Source organism: Gorilla gorilla, chromosome X (genome assembly GCF_029281585.2).
Source record: "Gorilla gorilla gorilla isolate KB3781 chromosome X, NHGRI_mGorGor1-v2.1_pri, whole genome shotgun sequence".
In the NCBI taxonomy this organism is placed as follows: Eukaryota; Metazoa; Chordata; class Mammalia; order Primates; family Hominidae; genus Gorilla; species Gorilla gorilla.
The window spans coordinates 29934890-29955254 of record NC_073247.2 but is presented as its reverse complement, the minus strand read 5'-3'; the positions used below and the strand labels follow the sequence as shown (position 1 = coordinate 29955254).

General features: G+C 43.0%; 1 protein-coding gene across 1 annotated transcript in view; it reads left to right on the top strand.

Annotated features, from left to right (window-relative positions):
- MAP3K15 (mitogen-activated protein kinase kinase kinase 15) overlaps positions 1–20365 on the top strand; it is a 156105-nt gene that overhangs the window by 36460 nt on the left and 99280 nt on the right. Inside the window, exons 4-5 of the mRNA XM_055376716.2 lie at positions 15389–15582; positions 19614–19782. Of these exons, the coding sequence (XP_055232691.1) occupies positions 15389–15582; positions 19614–19782 (363 nt within the window). The remainder of the gene's footprint in view (positions 1–15388; positions 15583–19613; positions 19783–20365) is intronic.

The following is a 20365-nucleotide window of genomic DNA, read 5'->3' as shown; positions in this document are numbered from 1 at the left end:
CATTGGGAGGGAGGTCTGGAGCTGAAATGGCCTTTCTGAGTTGTCTTGGGTTGGGATGAAATGGCCAGGCCTCTATGTTCCTCCATTTGTCCTTCGTCACTAGGAATGTAGCTTGGATGAGATACTCTCTGGAACTGACACGGTTCAGAAGGGACTAACAGTAAGGGGCTGCTTCCTAACGAGCTCCCAGCAACTGGGGCAACACATCCTTCGTTGAGGTTGGGTTGGGGGGTTCTGGGTAGTATACCTGCGTATCCACCACATTATAATTATTTCATTTGAGAAATGTGTGTATGTATGTGTGTCATATATACCCCAAGACTAAGAAATACATTTCCAAGGCTTAGAGGTACTGCTATAATTTTTTTCCACTGAATTGGTGGGTAAATTACCTGAAAGCTGTGCATAGCCTTGCTAGAGAGGCACCATGGAGACAAGCACCTTCTCTCCCCCAGGAGAATTACTGGGAGAAAACAAGGTGTTCTACCCAACACTTGCAGAAGGAATTGTTAAAAGTACATTGGACTTTATTTTCATTTGTCATGTCCTAAAGCCAGAGTTCACAGTTGTTTTTTTAAAAAGCAGAGTTAAATTTCCAAGCTAAGATCACATTATTAAAAAAAACACACACACACCTTATTAAAAAACACGTTATTAAAAAACTAATCTGGTTCTTGACCTCTGGTTTAGGTGATTTTTTTTTTCTGGAAAGCCAGTGAGATTTAAGAGAAACTCATTGTTGCCATTAAAATGGTTATCTTTATAATCCAAATAAATTAGGAATTCTTTGAAAAACAGACACTGGCAATATTGGAGACAGTGTCTTCAATACTCGAAGTCTCTCCTCTGGCTTAGGAACATGTGTAGGTCTCGGTCAGGGTAACAATTTCTCCTGTTTTTTTCCTCTTGCCATTCTCAGGCCTTCAGTTTCCTATGGCTTAGGACTCAAAATGATCAAAGATGATATGGATTGCTTAGGGACGCTTTGGTAGAAAGACAATTAAGTTTCTTTTCTCTTTTCTGTATCCTTTGGATTTTCTGAGTTCAAAAGATTTCTAGTACTTTTATTAGCAAAGACTCAATTTCAAACAAGAAAGCTACATCTCATAATAGGGAGAATTTTATTTTACACACAGAACATGAATTATGTAAAAATCTCAGTTGGTTCTTTCTCCCTCCCTCCCTCTTTCTCTCTCCCCCTCCTTCCCTCTCTCTCTCCCCCCTTCCCCTCCCCCTCTCCCCCCTTCCCCTCTCCCTCTCTCCCCTCTCTCCCCTCTCTCCCCTCTCTCCCCTCTCTCCCCTCTCCCCTCTCCCCTCTCTCCCCTCTCTCCCCTCTCTCCCCTCTCTCCCCTCTCTCCCCTCTCCCCTCTCTCCCCTCTCTCCCCTCTCTCCCCCTCTCCCCTCTCTCCCCCTCTCTCCCCCCTCCCCTCCCCCTCTCTCTCCCCTCTCTCCCCCTCTCTCCCCCCTCTCCCCCTCTCTCCCCCCTCTCCCCTCTATCCCCCCTCTCTCCCCCTCCCCCTCTCCCCCTCCCCCCTCTCCCCCTCCCCCTCTCCCCCTCCCCCCTCCTCTCCCCCTCCCCCCTCCTCCCCCCTCCCCTCCCCCTCCCCCTCCCCTCCCCCTCCCCCCTCCCCCTCCCCCCTCCCCCTCCCCCCTCTCTCCCCCTCTCCCCCTCTCCCTCCCCCTCCACCCTCCCCCTCTCTCCCCCCTCTGTCCCCTCTCTCTCCCCCATCCCTCCCTCCCTCTCTCTCTCCCCCATCCCTCCCTCCCTCTCTCTCTCTCTCCCCACCCCTCCCTCCCTCTCTCTCTCTCCCCGCCCCTCCCTCCCTCTCTCTCTCTCCCTGTCCTTCCCTCTCTCTCTTTCCCTGTCCTTCCCTCTCTCTCTCTCCCTGTCCTTCCCTCTCTCTCTCTCCCTGTCCTTCCCTCTCTCTCTCTCTCTCCCTCTCTCCCCGTCCCTCCCTCCCTCTCCCTCTCTCCCCCGTCCCTCCCTCCCTCTCCCTCTCTCCCCCGTCCCTCCCTCCCTCCCCCTCCCTCCCTCTTTCTTCTCCCTCTCCTTCTTTTCTTCCTTCATTCCTTTTTCTTTTCTCTTTTCTTTTCCCCTTCTTTTCTTCTTCTTTTTTTTTTTTTCTAACAGTCTTGCTCTGTTGCCCAGGCAGGAGTGCAGTGGCATGATCTTGGCTCACTGCAACTTCCACCTCCCAGATTCAAGCGATTCTCCTGCCTCAGCCTCCTGAGTAGCTGGGATTGTAGGTGCCCACTACCATGCCCGGCTAATTTTTGTGTTTTTAGTAGAGATGGGGTTTCACCATGTTGGCCAGGCTGGTCTTGAACTCCTGAGCTCAGATGATCTGCCCACCTTGGCCTTGGCCTCCCAAAGTGCTGGGGTTACAGGCATGAGCCACCATGCCCAGCCCCTTTGCATATTTATTTTTATTTGTGTATGTTCTCTTATTTCTGCCTCATCTTAGGTTGTTAGTCTTTTTGTCTTTTTGTTGTTGTTGTTGTTGTTGTTCCTGCCTGTGGTCTTGGTCCTGTGTGTTCTCTTCAATTGGAGTACTCTGGGTCTGTGAACCATAAAACTTTTCTCTGCACTTCTTGAATATCATAGGGGTAATGTCAGATTTCACAGGGCCAATGTCAGAACCAAATTATTCATATTTAATTCTACCTGCCAACTGGGTATGTCTTTCATATCCATGGCACCCATCTATTTTCTTTAAATCGAGACATAATTCACAGACCATAGAATTCGCCGTTCACTCATCTGTTTATGTTGAGTTCTTTGTACAGCTTTATTTAAGGATATTTCAGAATTAAGCGGAAGTGACAGTTAATGACTAGAATCCTGGGAGGACAGGGGTAGGGCCTGAGATTATCTGGCTCTGTGGTCATCTGTAGGCCAGTTGGTTAACCTGCTGGGTCTTGGTTTCTTCCTCTGTTAAATGAGATGATTTTAATGAGGTGACTTTTGAGATTTGTGCCAGCTCTGAAATAATCCTGTGACTTTGTGATGGCCATTCAGTTGTGTAAACAAAGTAAATCAACTGTCACAACAGGTTAATTAGCACTCCATGGCACGTTTCCAGCAGGGATATCTTCGTTTACTTTTAAGTGGCACCGTATCCTGATTATCCTGTTGAAATTGTTATACAGTTTCTGAATATTTTTTTCCTCTTATGACCAGATAATTAGAGAAAAGGAGTAGTGTAGAATGCTATTTGCGTTGATCTAAAAAGAAAACCACTGCATTTTTCTGGACAATGTATATATGTATGTATCTAGCTGGCTAGACAAATAATTATATCTGTTGAGCCTAAAGCTTATCTTTTTTGGAGTTGTGTCAACTTGGATTTTCTTCTACAATAAGTTAACTTTGTCATACCTGGTCACATGAAATAATATAAAAAATCCATTGCCCCGTATTTGTTCATTTGCTCCCTAAATTTTCCTGGGAACAATCTTCTGTGTTTTTTCAGTTGCGGTTTTCACTAAGTATTTGTGACCCACTTTTGTTAAAAGATATAAGCTCCAAAGTATCACATTGTGCCAGCAGTTGAGATGTGCGTTCTTCTGAAAGTGCTCAGAAATCAGTTCATCTTGAGTAGTGTTAAGTGGCTTTCCATCTGCCTTAGATACCTTATTTCCCTCTTCTCACTTGGCCATTTGTTGACTGGTTAAATGTTTGTATCATTATAAAAGATGTTTTCTGGAAGGCCAAGCCACAAGTCTCATTATGAAGTTCGCTCGTACAAACTCAGACATATCATATTTGCTGCAAAGAATTAATTTATAAACCCTGTGCTGCTGTTGACCAGCTTTGCCACCTGCTGTGAGCCATAAATAAAAATAAGTGCTGGTGTAATGAGGGACCTTGGCTTGTATATCTTTCTTGGCCTTCTTGGACCTTTGGATGCCTTGCATGGGGTGCCTGCGGAAAAGAAGGAAAATATAGCCAACCCCAAGGCTACTTTATCTATTAAACCTTGGAATTTTTTAGTAGTTTGTCATTAGCGTACATAGTCCACAGGTATTGCGTAGCTTCATTTGTTTTAATATTCCAGCTGCAGAGGAGCCAGCTGAGGAGCAAATCCTAGGTGTCCTTAGTTAGTGGCCATGATTGAAGCCAATGGACAATTGAGTGAAGGCTCTGACATGCTCTGCTCCTGGGCTGTCCTGAAGAATCTAGGAAGCTGTTTGCAGATGGGCCTTGCACTGTTTATTCATGGAGAGCTTTATATGTGCAGCCCACTGAAGGAACTCCGACATTTTAGGCCTGCAGTTAGGATGTTCTACGTGAAGCATCTAAGAGTCACGATTGGGGGTTTTTAGCCTTTTAGGGGTCACGGGACCCCTTTGCCAGTCTGGAGGAGGCTATGGGCCCTTCCCAGAATATGTTTTAAAGCAAGGGTCCTCAACCCCTGGGCCACCGACCGGGCCGCACAGCAGGAGGTGAGCAGCGAGCGAGCAAAGCTTCATCTGTATTTATAGCTGCTCCCCCATTGCTCGCATTACCACCTGAACGCTGCCTCCTGTCAGATCAGCAGCGGCATTAGATTCTCATAGGAGCACAAACCCTATTGTGAACTACGCATGTGAGGGATCTAGTTTGTGTGCTCCTTATGAGAAACTCATGCCTGATGATCTCTCACTGTGTTCCATCATTCCCAGATGGGACCGTCTAGTTGTAGGAAAACAATCTCAGGGCTCCCGTTGATTCTACATCACACTGAGTTGTATAATTATTTCATTATATATTACAATGTAATAATAATAGAAATAAAGTGCACAATAAATGTAATGCACTTGAATCATCCTGAAACCATCCTCCCTGCCCCTGCCCACCTGGTCCGTGGAAAAATTTTTTTCCATGAAACCAGTCCCTGGTGCCAAAAAGGTTGGGGACCACTGTTTTAAAGTGTTTAAATACAAAGAATTACAAAGGAGACCCTTCATATCAAAATACAGTTATCAAAATATTTTAAAGTTATATATAATTATGTGCTTCTTTACTAATGTCTTAAATAATGAGATCAAACAGCAGATCTTAAAAACTGTCATAATATTTGGAGTAGTGATGGGCATAAAAGTTATTTTGAGATCTCCGCAGGAACTGTAATGTGATATGAAAAAGTCTGTGACTCCTGTTACCAACAAAGTCTCAAGTCTACTACTAGGGTATGTTACCTACATTCCCTAAGTGAGGGAAATGTTATGTTTCAGTTGAGGGCAAATGATGGCAATGATGTAATTTTTTTCTCTTTCAAGTTCACAGACCCCCCCCCCACCTCCAAGAATGACTGGATCTCAGATTTAGAACTCCTAGTCTCTTCTAGAACTATTGCACATAGAGAATATTTGTGCAAAAAAAAAATGGCCATGATTAAGCCTCTATCATCTAATGAGGCTGACACTATTATCATCTCCCTCTTAAAGATGAGAATACTGAGGTTTAGATAGATGAGTACATTTTTCAGGGTCATCCATTTAGGATGGGATGGAGCTGGAATTCAATCCTTGGCCCTCTGAATTCTTTACTACATTGCTATGCTTGAGTTGAGATGATACTTTGTTTCTATATTGATAAAGTATTTCTTGTTCACCACACTTCACAAATGTGAAAAACAATACTATCCAGTTCAGCTGAGAGGATGAATAAATTAGCATGCCCTTATACACTGTGGGTGGGAGTGTAAATTGCTCCATCCTTTATGACAGCAGTTTGGTCAACATATATTAAGAACCTTAAATTTGTTCTAGTAATTTTACTCTTGGGAAGATATCCTTAGGAAAAGATCACAGTACAAAATGCCATATGCAAAGATGTTCATCTCAGTGACACTTACAGTAAGGAAATTTCAAAACAAACAAAGTTAGGCAATAGAAGAATGGTTAAGTATCCTATATATATTTACCAGATGGTGTATTAGGCAGGCATTTAAAATTATGGCACTGAAGACTATATAATTAAGCTTTTGTAGTGAGTCCTTATTAAAAGCACCTATTATTTAATCTGAGTGATGACATAGGACAGTCTTTTCATGGTGGTGATATTTGTAGATGGTAGTAGTTCTGGAAATGCCCATTGCTAGGTCAGGAACTAAAACCTTTAGAGGAAAAATTCCTCCGCTTCCTATCCCCACGCTGTCAGAGACGAGTGGCTTTTCCTTGGGCCTCTGACTTCACTTACTATATCAGAATCACCGTTTTGGAAATATTTGGAGAGTGTTTAGAATAAGACTTTACATATTAATGTGGTTAGCATACTGGTTCAAATACCTCTTTTTGTAGGAAACTAGACTGCCTTTGTTAAATTTGTTTTAATGAGCTGGATTCTTGAGATGTTTCCACTTATAAATGTAACAACTACAAATAGCTGATCCTAGTTTGCTATTGAACATGTGTTATGGTAATCATTGTTTTTATTTTTAATTTCTGGTCTCTTGACCAACAAGAGTCTGAATGTGTTCCATCACTTGAAGATGTTTAGGTCTATTCTTCCTCTTTGTAAGAACAAAAGTACTGTACTTAAGAGCTTGTGCTTTCATTTGGAAGTCTATTAATTCCTTTTTAAAATGTAGTTGTTAGTCCCAATTTCTGCCAAATTTCTTAAAGTTTCTGGAAGACTTTCTCAAAGGAAGTATTTTCACCTTCCCAAGTCTCCAGATTCCTGCTGTCTCCTCAGTCTTGTTCATTAAACTCACTCAACTGGTTTCAGAGTTCATGCATTTCTTTTCTTTCTCCTTATTTTTCTCTAACTATGGCTAAACGTTTGCTCCGTGGATCAGATCCTCTGCTGACTGGGGGGTAGACTTCATCAGTTTCTGCTGCTAGTGCTCTGCCTTCTTGAACAGTATTTCTTTTTCACCAAAGAACTTGTGATGGCATTTACCATGTTTGTCAAAATCCAGTTTTTCACACCTCATTATTTAGGATTTGATCAGAACTCTGGGGCAAAGTTTACTCTTGTAATATTTGGGAGGACTAGGTTTGCTAAAGGAATAACGTCAAGATTTCAGCAGAAATGTTTGTTTTGGAGACAGTTGTAAGACATATAACAATTCTTTACAAATAGGTTAGATTCTTGTATCTTCAATTTACCTACCTGTTACAGAAGCTCAGGGTTATTTAATTGTAATAAGTAGTTTTGTATTATGTCTTTTAAACAGAATAAAAGAGAATGTAGGTAGGGGGAGAGAGAGAGTTATATTAACCTTTTTATTTACCATTTCTGATACTTTTCATTTGTTCCTGTGGATTCAAGTTACCATTTGGTGTCATTTCCTTATTCCAATATAGCCTTGTTCCTACCAATATCCTTTTGCTGTTATTTTCAAATGTATTACATTTCTGTATAAGCCGCAACACATGATTATAAACGTCATTTTCTGCAACTGCTTTTTAAACCAGTTAAGAGAAGAAAAGAGGAAATTTGCAATTATACTATCTTTTATAATTGCATGCATAACTACCTTTACTGGTATTCTTTGTTTTTTATCACGTGAATCCAAATTACTGTCTGGTGTCATTTGCTTTCAGCCTGAAGAAATTCCTTTATTATTATTATTTTTTCTTTTTTTGAGACAGAGTCTCGCTCTATGGCCCAGGCTGGAATGCTGTGGTGCGATCTCGGCTCACTGCAAGCTCCACCTCCCAGGTTCATGCCATTCTTCTGCCTCAGCCTCCGGAGTGGCTGGGACTACAGGAGCCTGCCACTACGCCCGGCTAATGTTTTGTATTTTTTTAGTAGAGATGGGGTTTCACTGTGTTAGCCAGGATGGTCTCAATCTTCTGGCCTCGTGATCCACCCACCTCGGCCTCCCAAAGTGCTGGGATTACAGGCGTGAGCCACCGCGCCCGGCCCCTTTAGTATTTTTATAAGATGGGTCTGCTAGCATTATCTCAGCTTTTGTTTATCTGAAAATGTTCGTATTTCATCTTCATTTTTGAAAGATAGTTTTAGTGGATATAAAATTCTTGGTTGACTTTTTTTTTCTTTCAGCACTTTGAATATGTCATCCCGTGGCCTTCGTTGTTTCTAATGAAAAGTCAGACATTAATCTTACTGGAATTCTCTTGTATATGACAAAACATTTTTCTCTTGCTGCTTTCAGGATTTTCACTCTTTATCTTTCAAAGTTAACTGACATATCTGGGTGTGGACCTGTTTGCTTTTATCCCACTTGGAGTTCATTTGGCTTCTTGGATATGTAGATTTAATTTTTAAAAAAATGATATCTGGGGCTGGGCACGGTGGCTCATGCCTGTAATCCCAGCACTTTGGGAGACCGAGGTGGGTGGCTCACCTGAGGTTGGGAGTTCAAGACCAGCCTGACCAACATGGAGAAACCCTGTCTCTACTAAAAATACAAAATTAGCTGGTGTGGTGGTGCATGCCTTGATCCCAGCTACACAGGAGGCTGAGGCAGGAGAATTACTTTAACCTGGTAGACGGAGGTTGTGGTGATCCAAGATCGTGCCATTGCACTCCAACCTGGGCAACAAGAGTGAAACTCCATCTCAAAAAAAAAAAAATCATATTTGGGAAGTTTTCAGCAATTATTTCTTTGAGTATTTTTCTGCCCCTTTCTCTCCTCTTCTTCTGGGACTCATATTAGGTGTCACATATGTTGGTGCACTTGTCCCGTGTTCCTTTAAGACTTTGTTCATTTTTTCTTTTTCTCTCTTGTTCTTCAGATTGCATATCTCTATTTTTCTATCTTCAAGTTTGCTGATTATTTCTTCCGCCACTGAAATTGCCTGTTGAGCCTCTTGAGTGAATTTTTCATTTTGGCTGTTGTACTTTTCAACTTCAGAATTCCTACCCCCCCCCCCCGCCCCTTTTTTTGGTAATTTTTCTTTATCTTCTGTGTTTGAGATACTGTTATAATACCTTCCTTTAATTCTTTAAGTATGGTTTCCCTTAGTTCTTTGAACGTATTTGTAATATCTGCTTTCAAGTCATTGTCTGCTACATTTAATATCTGGGTCCTTTCAAAGGCAGTTAGCATTGCCTACTGTTTTTCCCATATGTGGATCACACTGTCCTGTATTTGCATATTTTGTATTTTTTGTTGACAACTGGACATTTCAGATAATATATTGTAGAAACTCCAGATACTGATCTTTCCCTCTTCTGCCTCCGGGGCATGTTGTTTTTGTTGTTTACTTGTTTATTTGTTTCATGACTTGACTAGTTCAGTGAAGTCTATTTTTCTGCAATGGGCAGCCTCTGATGTCACTTCTTTTTTTTTTTTTAATTTAAGTTTTAGGGTACATGTGCACAATGTGCAGGTTTGTTACATATGTATACATGTGCCATGTTGGTGTGCTGCACCTATTAACTCGTCATTTAGCATTAGGTATATCACCTAATGCTATCCCTCCCTGCTCCCCCGACCCCACAACATTCCCCAGTGTGTGATGTTCCCCTTCCTGTGTCCATGTGTTCTCATTGTTCATTTCCCACCTATGAGTGAGAACATGTGGTGTTTGGTTTTTTGTCCTTGTGATAGTTTGCTGAGAATGATGGTTTCCAGCTTCATCCATGTCCCTACAAAGGACATGAACTCATCCTTTTTTATGGCTGCATAGTATTCCATGGTGTATATGTGCCACATTTTCTTAATCCAGTCTATCGTTGTTGGACATTTGGGTTGGTTCCAAGTCTTTGCTATTGTGAATAGTGCCGCAATAAACATACATGTGCATGTGTCTTTATAGCAGCATGGTTTATAATCCTTTGGGTATATACCCAGTAATGGGATGGCTGGGTCAAATGGTATTTCTAGTTCTAGATCCCTGAGGAATCGCCACACTGACTTCCACAATGGTTGAACTAATTTACACTCCCACCAACAGTGTAAAAGTGTTCCTATTTCTCCACATCCTCTCCAGCACCTGTTGTTTCCTGACTTTTTAATGATCGCCATTCTAACTGGTGTGAGATGGTATCTCATTGTGGTTTTGATTTGCATTTCTCTGATGGCCAGTGATGATGAGCATTTTTTCATGTGTCTTTTGGCTGCATAAATGTCTTCTTTTGAGAAGTGTCTGTTCATATCCTTCACCCACTTTTTGATGGGGTTGTTTGTTTTTTTCTTGTAAATTTGTTTGAGTTCCTTGTAGATTCTGGATATTAGCCCTTTGTCAGATGAGTAGGTTGCGAAAATTTTCTCCCATTCTGTAGGTTGCCTGTTCACTCTGATGGTAGTTTCTTTTGCTGTGCAGAAGCTCTTTAGTTTAATTAGATCCCACTTGTCAATTTTGTCTTTTGTTGCCATTGCTTTTGGTGTTTTAGACATGAAGTCCTTTCCCATGCCTATGTCCTGAATGGTATCGCCTAGGTTTTCTTCTAGGGTTTTTATGGGTTTAGGTCTAACATTTAAGTCTTTAATCCATCTTGAATTAATTTTTGTATAAGGTATAAGGAAGGGATCCAGTTTCAGCTTTGTACATATGGCTAGCCAGTTTTCCCAGCACCATTTATTAAAGAGGGACTCCTTTCCCCATTGCTTCTTTTTGTCAGGTTTGTCAAAGATCAGATAGTTGTAGATATGTGGCATTATTTCTGAGGGCTCTGTTCTGTTCCATTGGTCTATATCTCTGTTTTGGTACCAGTACCATGCTGTTTTGGTTACCGTAGCCTTGTAGTATAGTTTGAAGTCAGGTAGCGTGATGCCTCCAGCTTTGTTCTTTTGGCTTAGGGCATTCAATTAGGAAAAGAGGAAGTCAAATTATCCCTGTTTGCAGATGACATGATTGTATATCTACAAAACCCCATCATCTGAGCCCAAAATCTCCTTAAGCTGATAAGCAACTTCAGCAAAGTCTCAGGATACAAAATCATTGTGCAAAAATCACAAGCATTCTTATATACCAATAACAGACAGAGAGCCAAATCATGAGTGAACTCCCATTCACAATTGCTTCAAAGAGAATAGAATACCTAGGAATCCAACTTACAGGGGATGTGAAAGACCTCTTCAAGGAGATCTACAAACCACTGCTCAATGAAATAAAAGAGGATACAAACAAACGGAAGAACATTCCATGCTTATGGGTAGGAAGAATCAATATCGTGAAAATGGCCATACTGCCCAAGGTAATTTATAGATTCAATGCCATCCCCATCAAGCTACCAATGACTTTCTTCACAGAATTGGAAAAAACTACTTTAAAGTTCATATGATGTCACTTCTTAAAGGGCACACTCTTGGGCATGCGCACAGTTATTCTGACTCTTGTATCCTCACCCAGGAATGACAGTAGTTGCAGCTAGGCTCTCTTTGACTCTCTGTTTCCCTGATCTCCCTGTTAAGTTTCTGACTAATCTTCTGTATTGGTCTTACACAACTGGTATTACACTGAGTTGTTAGTCTCCCTCCTTAGCTGATTGTTCTATTGCTTTTGACAATACCTTGAGGCATCATTGTTACACAGTTTGATACAATTAAAGTTTTGCAGGAATAGTCCTTAAATCTAATCCCTAAGGCTTGCTCTGACCTCAGGAAGATTCCTCCTAGCTGTCTCTTTCCCATTTCTCTCTGTTAAACTTCTAGCTGGTCTACCCTTTACATATTCCTATCACAGAGCTACCAGCCTTCTCTTAATTGCCAGCCACCAAAATCTCCATAATGTTTTGTACAGTACTCATGAGCTTGAACTTCCCCATGGCACATTCTGCATGAAGTCACTCTCCTTGTGAAGAGCTGCAGTTCTTACAGCCTGCCTTTCCCCTGGTCAGAGCTCTGTACCACTGCTGTGGAGATGGCAGTGGAAACAGCAGTCTGTTTCTCTTGGGGTGACACTCTGCTCTGTGAGTGGGGTGCTGGCTAGGGGCAACAGCCTCTAGTCTTCTCAGCTTGCCTCTCTTGGCATAGAACCTTCATTCTGTGAGGGAGCTGGGGCAGGGACAATCAAGTTTCAGCATTCTTGGCCTGTTTTTTGTTTGTTCCTTTGTTTTTGTTTTGTTTTGAGATGGAGTCTTGCTCTGTTGCCCATGTTGGAGTGCAGTGGTACGATCTCGGTTCACTGCAACCTCTGCCTCCCGGGTTTAAGCAATTCTCCTGCCTCAACCTCCCACGTAGGGTTCACTGCAACCTCTGCCTCCTGGGTTTAAGCAATTCTCCTGCCTCAGCCTCCCAAGTAGCTGGGATTACAGGCGCCTGCCACCACACCTGGCTAATTTTTGTATTTTTAGTAGAGAGGGGGTTTCACCATGTTGGCCAGGCTGGTCTCTAACTCCTGACCTTGTGATCCATCCACCTCGGCCTCCCAAAGTGCTGGGATTACAGGTGTGAGGCACTGCGCCCAGTCTCTTGGCCTGTTTTGCCTAGGGTAGAACTTCTACCCTACAGGTGTAGGCTGGGTAGAGCAAGGGAGCCCTGGTCATCTTGACCACACTTGCCTGGAATAGAGCTTCTACAATATCAGGCTGCGAGGGATAAGAATGTTGGTGGCCTGGTCTTCTAAGGAGAAATAGTGACTCTGGACCAGGGACAAGAGGGAGCCCTTTTGTCTTGGCCACACCTACTTAGAGTAGAACTTCAGTCAGTCTGGGCTGGGTATGGGGGCGGGGGAGCAGTTTATGGCCCAAATGCTGCAGAATCTAACTACCAAGATTTAGATTTTCTTGAATAAAATGTTTTTCCATTTGCTACATGCCCTCAGGACAACTTATAGAGACTTTAAATCAGGGGTGTTCAGTCTTTTGGCTTTGCTGGGCCACATTGGAGGAAGAAGGATTGTTTGGGCCACATGTAAAATACACTAACAATAGCTGATGAGCTATTAAACAAAAAGTTTGTGTGTAAATCTCATAGTGTTTTAAGAAAGTTTACAAATTTGTGTTGGGCCACATTCAAAGCCATCCTGGGCCATATGTGGTCCATGGGCCGCGGTTGGACGAGCTTGCTTTAAATGGCTGTTTAAAAAGAATTTTCATCAGTTACGGTTGTCTTTCTGGGGATAGGATCTGGGAAGCTCCTTACACTTCCAGTCCAACTTTAACTTTTTGAAAATAACAAACGATGTTTCTTCAAAGGTATTTTTCCTTCTAGACCTCACTGATCTACACAGTCCTTTTCTCCCTCTGTCTGAACTAGGAAGTCTTTGACCATAAGGTCAACCAATTTCAGGTGTGTATTAGTCCATTTTCATACTGCTATAAAGAACTGTCCAAGACTGGGTAATTTGTAAAGGAAACAGGTTTAATTCATTCACAGTTCAGCATGGCTGGGGAGGCCTCAGGAAACTTACAATCATGGTGGAAGGGGGAGCCGCGGGCAAGATACCTTCTTCACAAGGCGGCAGGAAGGAGAAGTGCCTAGCGAAGGGGGAAGAGCCCCTTATAAAACCATCGGGTCTCATGAGAACTCACTCACTATCAGGAGAATAGCATGGGAGAAACCGCCCCTGATGATCCAGTTGCCTCCATCTGGTCTCTACCTTGACACATGGGGATTACCGGGATTACAATTCAAGATGAGATTTGGGTAGGGACACAAAGCCTAACCATATCAAGGTGGAAGAAAGAAAGTTTAACTTTTGAATATGTAAATGGCATTTAATTTAGTGTAGGAACATGGCTTTCTTGGCATGGATGAGGGAGAAATTTACCTCTAACTTACCAAAACCTTAATGCTGAGTGATTTGAGTCTCTTTAAGAATTTGAAAGTATTGCAAGGCCAGGTGCAGTGGCTCACACCTGTAATCCCAACCCTTTGGGAGGCCAAGGCAGGAGGATCGCTTGAGCCCAGGAGTTTGAGACTGCAGTGAACTGTGATTGCACCAGCGCACTGCAGCCTGGGTGACAGAGCAAGACCTTGTCTCAAAAAAGGAAAAAAGTGCCACAGGGAGCAGACCGTCTTTGTTCCTGTGGGGTAGGCAATTCCTAGTGGTTGTGAAGAAGTAGATAGGAGCCTGCTACCCCACTTATCTCACACACACACACACACACACACACACACACACACCCCCCTACACACCTGAATTTTTACCCTTTCTACTTACAACACTGGTATTTGTGGGTTTTTGTTTTGTTTTGTTTTTGATGTAGTCTCGCTCTGTCGCCCAGGCTGGAGGGCAGTGGCGCGATCTAGGCTCAATGCAACCTCCACCTCCTGGGTTCAAGTGATTCTCCTGCCTCAGCCTCCTGAGTAGCTGGGACTACAGGCATGTGCTACCACACCCGGTTAATTTTTTTTTTTTTTTTTAAGTAGAGATGGGGTTTCACCATGTTGGCCAGGCTGGTCTCAAACTCCTGACCTCAAATAATCCACTCGCCTCTGCCTTCCAAAGTGCTGGGATTACAGGCATGAGCCACTGCGCCTGGCCAGTATTTGTGTTTTGACAGGCTTAATACCAATAGCTGGTACCCACAAGGATGGTCTCCAGCTGCTACTTTGCAGCAGGATGTAAGTATTCTCAGAAAACCAACCCTATTTTCAGGGATAATAGAATATCAGAAGCTTTGTCTAAGACAACATTGACTCGTCACCTGTTTCTGTATGTCCTGGTAGCTAAGAATTGTTCTTACATTTCTTAATGGTTAGAAAATAACAAAATAAGATGATGATTTCAGGACATGTAAAAACACGAAATTTAGGCCAGATACGGTGGCTCAAGCCTGTAGTCCCAGCACTTTGGGAGGTTGAGGTGGGCGGATTGTTTGAGCCCTGAAGTTTGAGACCAGCCTGGGCAACATGGCAAAACCCCAATCTCTACAAAATAATAGAAATATTAGCTGAGCATGGTGGCACGCACCTGTAGTCCCAGCTACTAGGGAGGCTGAGGTGGGAGGGTTGTTTGAGCCTGGGAGGTTGAGGCTGCAGTGAGCCATGTTTGTGCCACTGCACTCCAGTCTGGGTGACAGAGCAAGACCCTGTCTCAAAAAGCAGAAGAGATCTGAGACTCATTATATTAATATATGCTTCCTACAAAACAATTTTTATTCCACAAAGTTTATAATAGCTCTCCTATAGTTAAATGATCAAATAATATGCCTTTTTCATCTATGCTGAAAGAAAAAACAATATGCCATGTTGCAATCCTTGCTTATCAGGAGGTTCATGTTCCCTCTGGTTTTGGGTACATATAATGAAACAATGTGATTTCTGAGATTTAAAACCCTAAAATTTCTGCCAGTGAAGTTCAGAGATACATACAGATCAGTTCAGTATTTGAAACCAATTTTTTGTCATATATCTACATGGTAGAGCTTTTGAAATCGAGCGGTTTCCTGTTTTGTGCCTAATAGATCCGTAGTTGTATTGAACGAATTGTTTTCATCCTCAAGTATTTTCTCCATGCCTGTCCCACCAGGCGCCACCTGCCCAGAGCCTACACTTCCACATAAGTTACTTTCTGGAACATCTTTGTTTCTTTTTTCCAGGCATCCAGTGGAAATTATTATTTCATCCCATACATCGTGACACCGTGCGCTGATTATTTTTGCTGTGAGAGTGATGCCCAGAGACGAGCCTCCGAGTACATGCAGCCCAACTGGGACAACATCCTGGGCCCGCTGTGCATGCCTTTGGTGGACAGGTTCATTAGCCTTCTTAAGGACATCCACGTGACCTCATGGTAATTCCCATCTGCCACAAGTAACCCCTGGAGACTCACCAAGATGTCCCCATTTCTTTCAGGGAAGCGGTACACCTTCAAATGAACAGAGTTGCTGGAGAACCCACTATTGTCCCTTACTGGCTCACTTAGCTGGGCCACTGAAATGAAACCAAAAGAGAATAGAACTGGAGTTAAGAAGTCGGGATTGAGCCCGTGTCTGGCCCTGACTCCCTGTTTGATCTTGACATGTAACTTCTCTTCTGTCTGATTGTTCCGTCTCTTCTAGATAAGACAACTTATAGGAAGTTGTCAGTGATTTTTTTTTTTTAACGATCTCTTTCAGCTCTGAGATCCTGTGTTTCAAGATCATTTCTGAGCATGGCTTTACACTCGCGTGGCTGTCGGGGCTCTTCATATATCTCAGCAAGGTCATTCTGACCTTACGCTCTCGTGCTTTAAAAGCCTTCGTGCGTTGAGCGGAGCTGCAGCTATCCTCAGGATGTACTGTGCTGTGTTCTCTTTAGATTTAGGTTAGGTGAGGTGAAATATGCAGAAGTGAATAGGTTTAGATTGGAATCTTGGCTTAGGTGATTCCTACCTGTGTAGCACTGAAATAGTCAGCTCACCTATTGGAGCCTCAGTGCTCAAGAAACCATACCTTCAGATGTTATTATTGTGAAAGTAAAAGAAAAATTATTCTCCTTAACCAAAGGATCCAGTTATTTTGCTTGCAGCCAATTTAAAGGATTTATTCCCGTAAGTTGTGTCACAAGGAGAAGGATTTGTCCTTCCAAAACAAATGAAAATCCCAAACACTGGCAGAGCTGACCTGAAATGAAACGTAGAGGACCTCCTGTTACACTGTGGCTCAAATAGTGGCACCCTGAACTGTGGAGTGTTCTACTGTAGTGTTGGTACAAGGGAGACACTTATTAATGGTCTCCTTTTCTATCCCGTCACCTCTTCCCTGGATACAGACCTTCTTCTACAGACTTTAATGGAAAAGGAGATTAGAAACCTAAACATGTGTGACCACATGCCAACATAGAGAGCAAATGGGGGACATTTTGGGGCACATTCCTGGAAAACCTCATGCAGTCATGCCTTGCTAACTGTTGTCTGATTGCAAAACAAACACTTGAGTGAAGTTTTATAGAAAGCTCTCCCAATACCATATTTTCAAGTCTGACAAGGAGATAGACTGGCTAGATCTGCCAGATGATTTAGGTCTTTGCAAGACATGGATTCAAGTTTGTTTCTCACTCAGTGTGTGTATGTATCAGTAGGCAAACAACTCCTGTGATTTCATTTAATTTCAAAGGGCTTGAAATACCTATTGATGGATTCCACCCTATGAACTGGCAGTGTCTGGCAACAGTTAGTAAGAGGGGAAGTGGTGCTTATAGTTGAAAACATCTATAACACAGATGGAAAGGAAGTTTTGAGCTCAAGCGCCAGCTCTGATAGATTTATAAAGTCTATTTTGAGTCCTGTGCTGGAATGGCTTGGAAGCCATTTCCAAGTGCTCATTGATCAGCAACATCTTCCTTGGTTACAGGGGCAGAAATGGCTGCATGCTTATGACATATCTGATGTCCCCAAGCCATACTGAAACCAGTGTTTAATTTACCTAAAAGGTACTGTTCTTCTTAGGTTTCTTAGTTTATTAAAATTATTTTTCAGAATTACCCTTGAAAAATAAGGCTGAAGTATAACTTTTTACTTATCGGGCTAACCTAATAACACTTTAATAGCTTCAGTGCCTTTATAGTCCGCCAAATGGGCAATGGCTGGCATCCAACTTAATGACTCATTCAATTAGTGACAGAATTTTAAACATTGGCAGAATCTGCTAATTTTGTTCATTATTGGGATGATGGCAATTAACAAATAAGGAAATAGAAAACTAAAGCAATGCATTGATATTTTTCTATCAGAACCCCTGCTGTGTGCGTCACTTCATTCTTTAAATGTTAATGGAGGTCCTCTTGTGAGCATTGGACCAGGTTATGTACTGTATGTACACATATTTGGCATTGTTTTGTAATTATTGAAAGTAGGCACCATTTGTTCTTATCGTATCTCATGTTGTTTTTCTCTCTTTGAAGACTATTATTAAATTTAGCTTACTCTCATTTTAATGAACAGCCTAATTTTACACTCTGCAGTTAGACCATTTCAGCTTCGTTGTGTGTGTGTGTGTGTCTGTGTGTGTGTGTGTTTTAGACCGAGTCTCACTCTGTCGCCCAGGCTGGAGTGCAGTCGTGCGATCTCAGTTCACTGCAACCTCTGCCTCCCGGGTTCAAGCGATTCTCCTGTCTCGACCTCCCAAGTAGCTGGGATTACAGGCACCCACCACCAAGCCCAGCTAGTTTTTGTATTTTTAGTAGAGACGGGGTTTCACCACGTTGGCCAGGCTGGTCTTGAACTCCTAAGCTCGGGTGATCCTCTTGCCTTGGCCTCCAAAAGTGCTGAGATTATAGGCCTGAGACACTATGCCTGACCCCATTTCAGCTTCTTAATGGGACGACAGTATTACTGTTTGGCAGTGTCCTACCTCCACTTAAAAATTCCTATGGAAAATAGACAAGATATTTTAAATCAATCTATGGTTGTTGTAACTCAACTTATGTATACCAAGTTAGGTCATTTTTCAAGGTTTTAAACCAAATACCAGATAATAGCATTGGCTCTTCAAGAGACTGTGGTGATATTCCAGTGTGAATTTAACTGCTTTAAGTGTTTTTAAGCTTCCTTGTGCTTATCTAGCTGCTCACCTGAGGGAAGTTTTGTGTTTTCCATTAGAAAACCATTCTTGGGTCCAGGCATGGTGGCTCACGCCTGTAATCCCAGCACTTTGGAAGGCTGAGGCAGGTGGATCACTTGAGTCCAGGAGTTTGAGACCAGCCTGGCCAACATGGTGAAACCCTGTCTCTGGTCGGGTGCAGTGGCTCACACCTGTAATCCCAGCACTTTGGGAGGCCGAGGCGGGTGGATCACGAGGTCAGGAGATCGAGACCATCCTGGCTAACATGGTGAACCCTCATCTCTACTAAAAATACAAAAATTTAACTGGGCATGGTGGCGGGTGCCTATGGTCCCAGCTACTCAGGAGGCTGAGGCAAGAGAATGGCGTGAACCCGGGAGGCGGAGCTTGCAGTGAGCCGAGATTGTGGCACTGCACTCCAGCCTGGGCAAAAGTGCGAGACTCTGTCTTAAGAAAAAGAAAAAAAAAAAAAGGAAAGAAACCCCGTTTCTAATAGAAATACAAAAATTAGCCAGGTGTGGTGGCACATGCCTTTAGTCCCAGCTACTTGGGGGGCTGAGGCAGGAGAATCGCTTGAACCGGGAAGGCGGAGGTTGCAGTGAGCTGAGAGTGCACCACTGCACTCCAGCCTGGGCAACAGAGGGAGACTCCGTCTCAAAAATATAAATAAATAAAATAAAAAAATAAAAAAGAACATTCTGGCCATTCAATATGGTGAGGAGAGCAAGGCTGTCTGTAAGTTTCCAGTCATGACCTTTGTGTGTCCCATCTTGTATTGCTCAGGGACTCAACACCAGTTTCCAGCCCTTACCTCAATTGGGGAAAGCTTCATGACTACTAATGAGAGACACCTGATAGAGAAATTCATTTGCAAGGCATTCTCATGTATGTTTCACGGGTTTTGGAGCTCCGTTTGGCTTTGTTACTAGTGGCGAAAATAAATACACAAGGAAGGTACCTTCTCGCCCTCTATATGTTTGAAAATGCCGGAGACAGTGGGTTTGGTTGGCTGCAAATTCTGTGTGTTGTCCAAGTACAGATGGGAGTCACCTTTGAAAGTATCTTCAAGGTTGAATGAACTGATTTTTACTTGTCATTCATTGGTCTATAAAATGTGAATAAGTAGAAAGCATCTCCTGTTTGCTGGTGCAGGGAGGCTCAGGTCTGGGCCGAGGTCCCTATGTGTTAGGCTAAGTCACGTCAATGAGAACCGTTTTGGGCACAAGACAGTCCTGGGTGTGTGTAGATGTGACTGGAGGTTTTTGTGTTTTTCTTTCTATAGTGTTTATTACAAAGAAACCTTGTTAAATGACATCCGGAAAGCCAGAGAGAAATACCAAGGTGAGGAACTGGCGAAGGAGTTAGCTCGGATCAAGCTCCGCATGGATAATACTGAGGTTCTGACCTCAGACATCATCATTAACTTACTCCTGTCGTACCGTGATATCCAGGTATGAAATCCACCTAGCCGAGGCTCACGTATGCTACGTTCTTCCTTGGCTTGAGGAACTTCTTGTGAAGTATTTGTATACTCAGTATGTGGTGAGGTGGCTGGGTTTTGTTCTTTTTTGTTTTCTTTTTTGAGATGGAGTTTTGCTCTTGTTGCCCAGGCTGGAGTGCAATGGTGCGATCTCGGCTCACTGCAACCTCAGCCTCCCGGGTTCAAGCTGTTCTCCTGCCTCAGCCTCCTGAGTAGCTGTGATTACAGGCATGCGCCACCATGCCCAGATAATTTTATATTTTTAGTAGAGACAGGGTTTTCACCATGTTGGTCAGGCTGGTCTCAAACTCCTGACCTCAGGTGATCCACCCACCTCGGCCTCCCAAAGTGCTGGGATTGCAGGCATGAGCCGCTGTGCCCGGCCAGAGGTGGCCGTTTTATAGACAAATGGTATGTGGCTAGGTCATAGGTCATCCAGCTTATCTGTTGTGGTGGAAATTTTGGAGAAGGTTTTGTCACATCGGGGCTGGTGTGACCACTCCGACAAGAAGAGATGTCATAAACAGGACTGTTTGGCAGAAGGAGCCAAGAAT